Below are 12,500 nucleotides of genomic sequence, written 5' to 3' on the forward strand. Positions count from 1 at the left end.
TGTCGCCTCAGATGTGGAGGTATGTTATAGTGAAGCTGGAGCACATCTGAATGAAATTCTCAGCACGGCTATCGATTCACATGGAGCACAACATTCTCTGTGGATGAAAACTGGGAAAGTGTGCTTATCCCGACACACAATCCCTCAAATTCAAGGCTGACTTCATGGAAAGAATCCGTATCAAATACATGTAAGTGCTTTCAAGCAGCCAAGTTCACGCATGGTAAAAATATCAATGATTTTATGACGCCTTTCAGGGAATCTGAGCCTTATCTCATGAGTGATGTCATCAGTTATTACATCAGTTATTACAGTTATTATGTCATCCTGTTATTACACATGGATTACACATACAAAATGAATGCTGTCAATTTGTCGTCTATAGGCTGCTGTAAAATGGAATTAAATGAATTAGCAATCTCTTGATACTGACACACAAAACAGCAACAGGACCTTTTAAGAATCTCTATAAATCTGCTTTTGGGTCCGTGACACACGAGGAAAAGGCAAAATCTCTTAAACATCTGTTTTACAATGCCAACCTTCTTAGAAATGTAACCTTTGGATTCACATTGGTTTCATACGTTTCTGAGAAAGTTTCTACCATTTTGATTGAACACATCTTAATCATTAGTTTCAAAAGTTTTCAAAGATATTTTCAAGCTAAAAAATACATATGTATATATTTTTAAACGGTATAAGGAACCTTTTTAAGTTGGTCAGGGGGTTATATCCAATTAAGGAATGTTTTATGCAAATTTCTACTCCAGTTATGGCCATTAATAATTGGTAAACATTGTAACTTTTGCACAATTCAAGCAATGATACTAAAAAGATTTGCCTAAATGGCTAATTTGTCCCACGGCTAAAAGGAAATTTTTTCTAATAAACAACACATTTTTATACAGAATCATTTATGTTTATGGAATATAGAATAAAATAAGTGATTTGACAAAATAACGAGTGGTGCATTTCTGCTTTTAAACACTCTGGAATGGTTCTTTTGCAAAAAAAAAGTCTATGTTCCAGTGCATTAATGTAAACACACAATCGATTTTTCAAACGTGTAAGTGTAAATGATAGTCTGTCTAATCGACAGCATGTTGTATAGACTGTCCATAGAGCTTATCTTGCATTGAATCCAGAAAATTCCATAGTATTTTTGGAGTAATATCAAATTCCTTCTCTATGGGAACTTTTGGTATCCAAAATGGGTCTTTTTTTTAGAATAATTATTTATAATCTTATATTTAAAATCTTTTTTTAAACAATCATTTAAAAGTTTGTTCATTTCAATAAGTATATTAGATGATGCAGGTCTGCCAGAGTTTGCACTAAATATGCTTTTTTTCAAAGAATATGTTAGAAATTGTTATTCATACATTAGGTTTCCTGATATCCAGTATTACTTAGAAGATAATTGTGTAATAAACAAAACATTAGTGCTGAACATAACAATAAATCATATTTCTAGGTGCCTGGGATGCAGACTGGTGTATGGTGCACTTGCACTGTCATATAAAAATGATATACATATATATATATATATAAACAATACTGTTTATGTATGTGTGTGTGTGTGTGTGTGTGTATGTGTGTGTGTGTGTGTGTGTGTGTGTGTGTGTGTGTGAGTGTGTATTCTATACACACACACACACACACACACACACATACATACACAAAAATTATATTTCAGATTCTGAAGACAAAATAATATATATTTATTTTGTGGAATCACATTCTGTGGCATTTGATCCAATACATTTGCAGGAACCCTCCACAAGCAGTTTTATAAAAATAAAACATTAGCGAAATGGTAAATGGAAAAATAAATATGAATGGAAAAACAGGGTTAGCGAAAATGTGCACAGATCTGTCACTTTGTCCATTTGTGTGAGTGTCAGCTATACAAATGGATGATTTGACATACGATATTTACAACTCAAATATAATCGTTTATTTTTTTCCTGAAATGTTCAATTGCTTTTGCAGTGCAAATTATTTCAGATTTTATACAGTTCTGTAGTGCTTAGACCAATTCCAGTGCCACATTAATGAGTCCGTCTTAGCTCTTTTCTCCAGCTATAGAGCTGCAAACTGCAGTTTTCCTCAGTTCAATTTTCATAGACTGGCTCTCAGAGCGCGACGTCGAGGACGTACCAAAGACCACTTTCCCTGATTTCATACCTTTTGACATGGGGATTCGTGTTGCTGTGGAGCGAGGTGACTGCACATCTGTTCCATGCTGGGAAAAGACAATGAAAATATTTGTGTATATTAGCCAAAAATATACAAATGTATTAAATTTAAATAAAAAAAGACCTAACTTTGTATAGGGGTGGAAGGGGGTGGCATGAGGTAAGGTAATGTAGGGGGCGTTCATCCAAAAAGGTTTGAGAACCACTGATCTATACCTTGAAAGAGAGCTATCTAGGGAGCAGACACCCCCTGATATCATTTTGAAAAATGTCAGAAGCATCACAGAATCACAGTATTAATATTACAGATTTTGTTCACTGTCAAAAGGGCTACTCACACAAATCCTATTTTGTGTCCATTTGCACTGTTATTTAATTATTTTTCTATATTAACATGTATTAAACTGACATTTACTCTTTATGCAGATTATGCAGAAAATTTGCGACATGTTTTCTGGTCATTTTTTGAGATGCATCTAAAAAAAAATTAGCACAAGAACGTGTTTGTTCTGAAAGGCCCATAATATAGATGTATATCCAAACTCATTTGACAATGTTTCTATCACAGTACTACACACTTCTAAATGCATAACAGTAATGTCTGGTACTCACGACAGATTGAGTTGATCTTGAAGGGGCCGAGGTGATGGGGGTAATTGTAATGCTGCTGGTCACCTTGCCCTGGGTTGAGTTAGCAGAAGTCTGTCGAGGAGAGCGCAAAACTGTTCCTGTAGACATATCTGAACTTACACCAGTAGGCCAGACCATTACTGTTCCACTTCTGTCATCTTGAGGTTTCTTAAACCCAGGTGATCCCAGATGGATATGGATCTTGTTGTCTTCTGTGGTGATAATATTGGAGTTGTATTTCCGGATGGGCATTGGAACGGTCTGCTTTTCAGGGGTCAACTTAAACACAGCCCTGCCCATGGTCATCTCTTTGGGTTCTGGGGAGCCACACGCCTGGGAGACTGGCGTCGCACTAACAGTGATGATGGACAGAGGTGAGGTAGGATGTTCTTTGCCTTTTTCTAGAGATTTAGCTCTGGAGATGGTCGTGATTGTGACTGGAGACTTTGGTTTTTCAGGTCCAGTTGCCCCTTCATTGGCCTTGGACTTTGGCAGCATAGAAGTAGGAATGATTGTTATCTGTGGTTTCTGGAGTCCAAGAGTTGGTATGATAGTGGCACTGGAGAAGAAGTCCTCAGCACATGGGCTGGTGATCTCCAATCTGGCCGTGCTGTTTTTATGGTTTGGAGTCACCTTAATATGGAGAGGTTGACCCGTTTTACGAGATATGGGTAATTCTGGTGATGATGGCGATGTTAATCCGTTGACCTGTTGGGTTGTTTGGTCTGAAAGATGCTCCTGTGTGATAGTAACAGCCTCTTTCTTTTTCATCCAAGGGGTCCATGATTTTCTCATCCCCAACTCTGCAGATGCCGGTGGATAACGGTCCAGCAGAGTAGGTTTCTTGAGACCTTTCTGTCTCAAATTGCTCATAAGATGATTTTCCTCCAAAACGGACTTCTGAATGAACACAGCCGGAGTCTCGTCCTCCATGTGTTCAATTATATCTCCATCAGTCTGTACTGCAGTGGAAGCCAGAGGAACATCCACAATTCTCCTTCCATTCATGCTGGGTCTCAGGGCACGGCTGTAGCGTTTAGTGGCTTCCAGCTCTTTGGTTAGTTTGAGGACTTCTTGACTCACGTGCTTCTTTTTATCCTCCTCTTCAATGAACCTCTGTTGGAGAACCATGTAGTCCACTTGAAGCTGTGAAAGCTGATCCTCCGTGTTCATGAGCTCATGAATCTTCTCCTTTAGAGCTTGGACATCAGCCTGAAGATCTCTCGATTTGGCCTCCTCTATCTTGCATCGTAATCTCAATTCGGCTTCTTGGCTTACCAACTCACCTTTTTCTATGGCCTTGTTCTTGGTGATCTGCATCCTCATTTCCTCCAAGAGTTGGAACAGTGCGTTGGCTTTGTCTTGCTCGGTTCTAAACTTCTTCTCAAGTATGTCATACTCGTCCTCTGTCTTCAACAAATCGCCCTCCACAACCTCAAGCTGTTTCAGGCGGTTCCTAAGTCTCTCGATCTCCTGTGTGAGCTCCTTTACCTTGTTGTCCTCATTAGAATATCCAACCTTGTCCATATACGCTCTGTTTCGAAAATATTTCCACTCTGTTTCAACTTTCACGTCAATATCACTTTGCATCTGACCTATCTTTGCACTCCTTTTCTCTTCTTCACTTGCAAGTTTAGACTTCAGGTCCTCTTTTTCTTTGGTAAGAGTGGATACTTTCATCTCCATCTCTGACTTTAGTTTAAGAAGCTTTTTACTCTCCTCAATCAGCTTTTCCGTCACCTCCATAACTTTGCACTGCTCAGCTTTAAACAGTTTGTTTATCTCTTCACTTTTCTGCTCCTCCTGTTTGATTCGCTCAGCCATGTTTTTTCTCTCATCTATTAGGATCACTGTAAATGACTTTAGTTTTGTCAAGTCATCCTTTAAACTCATCTCAGCCTTTTCCAGTCTCGTCTCCGAACATTCGAGTTCTTTGATGTGGGATTTAAATGATTCTAGCTCACAAGCCAAGTTCTTCATCGAGGTCTTTTCTCTCTCCAGGTTGGCGTGAAGCTGAGCACACTCTGATTTGCTCACATTAAAAGCTCCCTCCAGTTTCTCCAGGTCCACCATCCTCTTCTGCAGTTTCTCCATGTCCAGTTTAATCTCACGACTGTGGTTCTCCTCATCCTGAAGCCTCCTTTTTAGCTCTTTGCACTGTGATTCTGTTTTCGTGATCTCCTCGTCCTTTCCTTCCATCTCTAGCACTCTCTTTCGAAGGTTCTCAAGCTCAGCCATGAGGCTGGAGTTTCCACACTCCCCTCTGCTTATTTTATCCCGCAGGTGTTGCAGGTCATCCTCGGATTTCTGCAGGGTGCGATTGGTCTCTTCCAGCTCTGCAATCCTGCGCGACAGGCTGTCCAGCTTCAGTCGCATCTGTCGGCTTTCAGACTCCTGTTTGGCCAGCTTGGTGGTCATCTCCTCATGTTCCTCAACAAAATTAGAGGTCTTGTGTTCTAGGTCCAGCTCCAACCTCTGGATCCTCTGGCTGTCTTCTTTAGCTTTGCTGTTGTTGATCTCTATCATTTGTTCCCTTTCATGAAGCTTCTTGTTGAGGCCCTCGATCTTCTGCTTCTGATGGTCAATCTGCTCAATATGAAGCTGCCTTTCATCCAACAGCATGAGTGAAAATGATTTCAGCTTGACCAGCTCCTCGCGAATTTTCTCAAGACGTTTGCTGTGATCCTTGTCCTTGCGAGCCTGGTACGCTTTCTCTTGATCCAACAGTCTCTTGAGTCTTGTGGAAATAAAGAAGATTGGAGATAGAAACTGGTTCATTCTCATTCACAATAGAAACTACAATTAAAGATAATCAGTAACAATAAATGGAAAACATAAGCAACATAAACCAGTAGTATGATCAAATATTACATTACGTAACCCTTTACGGTATCAAAGCTGATGTGTTTAATGTTTTCAATATTCAAATTATTTCTCGTCTCAAAGATTAATCAACAATAAGTAAGCCATTTGTAGGTTGGTTTTACCTAAAGTGTAATACTGTGCAGCTATGTAAACATCCCACTGTTAGTTTGAGTGACCTGTCCAGACACACCAACATTGAAATAATCAATAGTGTGATTATCTATTTGTGCAACCAGTGGAAGTCAGGGGATTTCTCTGGAATCTTGTTTGAAAACAGTGATTTTTTTTTAAATTCCATTTGGAGACACTAGTGGCACTTTAAATGAGGACAAAAACATCTCCAACTTTGTGATATTTGACAGATGATTACAGATTAATTATTGTTAATGGTTAAAATGGTTTCCAACATTGTGTGTGAGAGAGAGAGAGAGAGAGAGAGAGAGAGAGAGAGAGAGAGAGAGAGAGAGAGTATGAATAGTTTCAGAATGAGAGCTGTATGGTTATAAGGAAAGACAATATGAGAATAAGACAAGCGTGAGAACAAAGAAAGGGGCCGCATCAGTGCCTGAACACTTCTGCGATTCTCTCTGACAGCAGTTACCGTGCATTTCACGCTTGAATGAGCAGAGCGTTTTAATAGCTTACGAGCAGTTTGGCAAGTCAACTGTGAAAAGTTCCCACCTTGATAAAAGTCCACCAGCACATCACAAGAGTTCAGTTTGTTGCTAACAAGGACACTTGAAGGAAAGCCAACAATGCTGGTGAATGTTTAGACTGATCAAGCTCTGAGGGAGTCTCTGTGCTCAGAGCAACATGTTTGTTGCAATATAAGGGCCAGACACTGCTAAGAGGTTCATTTTCTTCATAACTCCATGATCTCATTTCCTTCTGCTTTGTCAGCATGCACGATTGAGAATTTTACAGTACTTACATACTATAACATTTCCAAGTTTCTTGCAGCACAATCAGGAATTAAACCGTCTGTTAAACCTTTCCCATTTGCATTCAATTAAAAATGATTTCAAACTCACCATCTAGCTGGGAAGCAGTCCATGTAGGTTCATGCCTAACATGTTTTGAAGTGCAGAGTTTCAGCTACTCTATAGAGACACTCACCGCATAATTGAAAGCTTACCTGAATTAGCCATCACATTCCAACCATGTCATCCAGTCACCAGTGAAAGATGAATGTGGTGTGAAAGAGCACTGCGCCACTAACTGATGATATCATCCTCCAACACAAAACTGTTCTGCCCTTGTTTGGGCAAAAGAGGAGGAGCCTACATTCTTTTTCAGCTTTCCTCTCCTTTTCTTTTCCCTGAGACCGAAGTCAGGATATTGTTTTAGGAAACAGTCAATTAGACCATTGGCCAATGTATCATTTCAAGGGTCATCTTTCCATTTCACATAAATAGGTGTCCAAAATGACCCAATTACTTACTTTCTCATTTGAAACCCAGTGTTCCCACGGGAATGGACAACAATGTGTGGGAAAAGTTTTGTTTTGTGAGAGAACAATGTCATACTCTCTCTCTCTCTCTCTTGGTCTCTCTCTCTCTCTCTTGGTCTCTCTCTCTCTCTCTCTTGGTCTCTCTCTCTCTTGGTCTCTCTCTCTCTCTCTGGCTCTCTCTCTCTCTCTCTTGGTCTCTCTCTCTCTCTCTCTCTCTCTCTCTTGGTCTCTCTCTCTCTCTAGTGCTGTCACGTGTACAAAAATGTACAGAGGATACAAATCACACCAAAAATAAATAAATAAATAAAAGGCAATATAGAAACTTAGAGGACAAAGAAAAAGACTATGCCTTTTAACTGAACTGTATTTTTGTTGATGGGATTGTGTAGGGTACTACTATTGAAATAAATAATATTTGAAAATGGACCAAATAATTTCATTATTTAAATATAATGATATGGTTGGTATGCTCGGAATTTGATGAAAGCTGGGAAATTCTTCTGAAAATGTCCCATGTTGTCATCAGATCTGCTGTGACACGTGGAACAAGTGGCTTTTAAATCATAAATAATGTGAATGGTGATAAAATGACATCATCGTTTGGTACCTACAGTACCAAACGATGTTCCTGTTAGTGTTAGTGTTCCTGTGCCAGATTCAAATTACAGCCTGAATGAAAACAAACTACCAGATCCAAGCAGAGCCATCCAGTTTTTAACAGCCATTGACATAACAGTCATATGTACTTTAAATAAGTGGCATTTTCTAAGGCAAGTATCAGGATTACTATACAGTTTATACAGTACAGTATACAGTAGAGTTAGTGATTTAATTGAAAATAAATCCTAACTCCAAGTATTAAACTTTGGTTTGAAATTCGTCCTGTAGTATCCATGCCCAAGTCATTATTTAGAACACCTTAGAAACCACATAGCAAAACCCTAGCAACTATTCAGAACACCCTAGCAATGCCCTAGCAACCACTTAGAACATCTAAGCAAAAACCTGGGAAAGTTGTCAGGCTAACTCATTGTGGAGGGCGACTTTAGACCAGGCAGCTAAAAATCGAGTCACTTGTCTCCATCACATATTTGCAAACCAAAAGTACTTTAAATTAAGCATCGTCGAATACACCCTTTCCTCTGCTTTGTTTCCTTATCGTAGGTTTAACACTTCAAATGCCGCATTTACATTTTTAACAAAGCACTGTTTAACTGTTGAAAATAAAATCAGCAGCGTCAGTCTTGCAGTAAGCTACGCCAGTTAAAGAATAAAACCAGTCCAGTCTGTAAATCTCAATGAGTGAATACAAGGAGAAAAACAGCAAGTGTAAATGTTGTGTGAACGAGAGAGCGGTAATTTGAAGAGGAATTGCATTACGGATGTGTTATATTCCTGGTGGGATTCCCCACCGTCGTCCGGCGTTTATTCACAGGTGGCGGGGTGCTGCTGTGACCTCACCTGCTATGAATCTCTAAAATGAGAGAATCATGGAGGAATGTGTGCACGCACGGGCTGGAGATGAGCATCATAACTGCAAGAAAGGGGCTCTGAATGGTGCCATTGCAAAACACATAATATATTCCATGCATGGTTTCACATAGTATAATCATAGTAATAGAATTGTTTTTTAATGGTTCATCAGACAAATGAGCTTGAGTTTAAAAACACTTGAATAATAAATGATATTACCTACAAAGTTTGGAAAATTAGATATCTTTAAGATGTTCTAGTTTGATGACAAACTAAGGTAAAAATCGATGTATTTTGGAAGATATATGTATTTATTAAAGGTTTTTTTAGGTTCTGATAGCACCGTTTAATGCTGTATCATTTCTATAAGGTATTACTTTTAATGTTATGTTTAGTTATATATTTTTACTTGGTTTTAATTATTTATTTTTATTTCTATTTTGACAGATGGTCTATGGTAACTAGCAGAACCAGATATTTTATACCTACTTCAATTATAATACTAAATAATAAGAGGTAAAATCAATGTATTTTGGGAGACAGAATATGCATAATATACTATATATATACACACACACACACACACACACACATACACATATATATATAGTGTAGGTCCCCCTCATGCCACCAAAACAGCACTGACCCATTGAGGCATGGACTCCATAAGACCTCTGAAGGTGTCCTGTGGTATCTGGCACCAAGTCCTGTAAGGTGGGACCTCCATGGATTGGACTTGTTGGTCCAGCACATCCCATAGATGCTCAATCGGATTAAGATCTGAGGAATTTACTTATTCCTAATTTCTATGAGTTTTCAAACATTACATTTGCCAGTATTTCTCGCTCACCCATACTTTTGAACTTCTTAATGATACATTTATAAGTAAGATTAAGATTCAACTTTATTGTCATTGTGCGGAGTACAGGTACAGAGCCAATGAAATGCAGTTGTTTTCGCATATCCCAACTAAGCTGGGGTCAGAGCGCAGGGTCAGCCATGAAACAGCGCCCCTGGAGCAGATAGGGTAAAGGGCCTTGCTCAAGGGCCCAATAGTGGTATCCTGGCGGTGCTGGAGCGTGAACCCCCGACCTTTCGGTCAGTAACCCAGAAGCCACACTAAGGTTTCGACAGTACAGTAGGCGTCCCGTGTACCGGAATACGGGCCGTTCGCCGGGGTGAGTGGTCATTTCTCCGCTTCTATTCCTATGTAAACGATTGACAGACGGTCAGACGGTAAAATTAGGGAACAATTAGGACTAATTTTAGCTATCCTAGCTAACATGATTTTCGTATGGGTCTTACCTTTAAATACTTCTTTAAATTATGTTTCGGGTCCATGGAAAAAAAACGGCATCTTCACAGCTGGAAGATATTAATTGCGCTGAAATGTAATGTTGTTTCCATATTCTCCATTGAAGTGACAAGAGTGTTTTTATAAAAATGTATTTTTATCGTTTCATGTCAGGAGGAACTTTTTTTGTTGTTGTTATTATAAATAAATAATTGTAATCCTGCTAGTAATCCCAATTTTTACCAAATGTAATTTTAATCTGAATACGTTGGGTTTTTATGTAACTGTAACAGATTACAGTTACATATTTTTGTATCCTGATTACATGACGTCATTACAAGTATTCCATTACTCCCCAAACCTGAATAGAGTACAAAATATTTCATTTAAAGTCATTTTTAATGAGTTTACTTGAGCAGTTTAGAGTTAAAAATCAGACTTTTACATTTACATTTACATTTATGCATTTGGCAGATGCTTTTATCCAAAGTGACTTACAGTGCACTTATTACAGGGACAATCCCCCCGGAGCAACCTGGAGTTAAGTGTCTTACTCAAGCACACAGTGGTGGTGGCCGTGGGGATTGAACCAGCAACCTTCTGATTACCAGTTATGTGCTTTAGCCCACTACACCACCACCACTCCACCACTTTTATCAAAATTCCAGGTGGTAAACAGGATGTCAGAGCACCATGACTGTGGTCTACCACCATAGGGGTCTTATCAGCCGAACGTGAATGATCTCATTGTCTCGTTCTGGAACTGTTTGGATTTTTTAGTTATGAGTCACCTGATTTCACATAGATAGATATACGGATTAATATTTCATTTGTCTGTACGTCAGGTAACCAGAACTCTATCATAATTATAGTTAAACCAGAAACAAAAATACATGCAATGATGTTATTTGATGCAATATTCTCTCATTTTAGTTACAGTAACTGCAGTGTTGATGGACAACTTTTACAACATTTATTATAGGACATTGTTCATTTCAACATACTGTATCCATATAGATTTGTTTAAATGTTAACATTACTTATTGCATAATGAACTAACATGAACGGACATTAAACAATTGTATTTACATGAATTAACACCAACCTAGATTAATGAATACTGTAAACTAAAATAGTGTTCATTGTGAGTGCATGATACATTATATGCATTAACTCATGCGCGAGTCCTGTAAAGTGTTACTGTAAACATTCTTAAAACAAGATTAATGTAAATGGTCTGCACTTATATAGAGCCTTTTTAAGCCTTATCGGTATTCAAAGCGCTTTACACTGCATCTCATTCACCCTTTCATACATCAATGGCAGCAGAGCTGCTATGCAAGGTGCTAGCCTGCCATTGGGAGCAACTTGGGGTTCAGTGTCTTGCCCAAGGACACTTCGGCATGTGGAGTCATGTGGGCCGGGATTCGAACCACCAACCCTGCGATTAGTGGCCGACCCACTCTACCAACTGAGTCACAGCCGCCCAATGTGAGAAGCAAAACTGCATTAATGCATTTTATTCTACCATAAATACTGTAAAATGTCAATAATATATTGTTTTATTTCACATTGCGTCAATGAAAAGGAGAGAGACCCACCCTTTTATTTAATAAGCTGTCCCAACTGGCTCTTCATTATGTAAATTCAAGCTCATCTCTTCAATGTGACGAGCAGCTAGAAAACCGGTTGACCTGCAGAGCACCCTATGATGTCATTTGTGTTCAGTTGAGTCTATACAGGTCCATATATAGTACAGAAGGTCTAATCACTGAGCTCTAGAGGGCCTCATTCTGTTTATTCTGGTCTACAGAGGGCTTCACTTTCACGACAGGGCTCTTTGAAGCTTCCATCCCTTCATCCGCCGCTACAGAACTCCTTGTGTGATGTAAACCAGCCTTTGGTTACCAATAGAATCATGTGCAATGTGCAATTCATGGCTCTGATGCCACGTGACATGACGAGGATACACAATTTCACACAAACAGTACACATTCAATTCTCCTCTCCTCACCTCTCTCGTTCCTGTTCCAGAAGGTTGGTAAAGTCGTCACTTTTGTTCATGAAGTCGACGTGTTTGCGTTTTTCACTCTCCAGTTCTGTGACTGTCCGTCGGTGGCATTTTCCTGCTAACAGCAGCTGTTCAAGCATTCGTCTGTATGTCTCCCGTTGTTTTTCCTCCAAACGGTCCAACTATAGAGAGATTGATTATAGTCATCATCGTTAAAGTTTAACATACAAACAGAAGATAAACGCTTCAATACAACACATGAGACAATATACTGAACTGGGAACAGATAGTTACGAAATGGACAAAGGCCCACCTAGAACATAAGAGATTATATATATTTATAAAATAGTTAAAAAAATGCAAATATTCTGATTTCTGAAAGTGTGAAAGACCTGCTTCACTGCGCCACTTCTCTGTTGTTAAGGACAATTTGGTCAAAAATATTTAGGCAAAAACTTGGCCCACTCATTTTTATTGAGGCCCACCCAAAAAGTAATTTCCTGGCTTTGCCTTTGACTTTAAAAATGTTGAAATTAACATTAACTAAGATTAATAAATGCTGTTATTCTTAGTTCACTA

General features: G+C 38.9%; 1 protein-coding gene across 4 annotated transcripts in view; it reads right to left on the bottom strand.

The window, feature by feature from the left end:
* Positions 1–1,708: 1,708 nt before the first annotated feature.
* Positions 1,709–12,500, bottom strand: part of LOC127624414 (filamin-A-interacting protein 1-like) — a 28,624-nt gene continuing 17,832 nt past the window's right edge. For all 4 annotated transcript variants that reach the window (XM_052099230.1, XM_052099231.1, XM_052099232.1 and 1 more), the window contains 3 exons: positions 11,925–12,103; positions 2,811–5,565; positions 1,709–2,245 (listed from right to left, as the gene is read on the bottom strand). In XM_052099230.1, the coding sequence (XP_051955190.1) occupies positions 2,066–2,245; positions 2,811–5,565; positions 11,925–12,103 (3,114 nt within the window). In that variant the 3' untranslated portion in view covers positions 1,709–2,065. The remainder of the gene's footprint in view (positions 2,246–2,810; positions 5,566–11,924; positions 12,104–12,500) is intronic.

This window comes from Xyrauchen texanus, chromosome 30 (genome assembly GCF_025860055.1).
Source record: "Xyrauchen texanus isolate HMW12.3.18 chromosome 30, RBS_HiC_50CHRs, whole genome shotgun sequence".
Lineage (NCBI taxonomy): Eukaryota > Metazoa > Chordata > Actinopteri > Cypriniformes > Catostomidae > Xyrauchen > Xyrauchen texanus.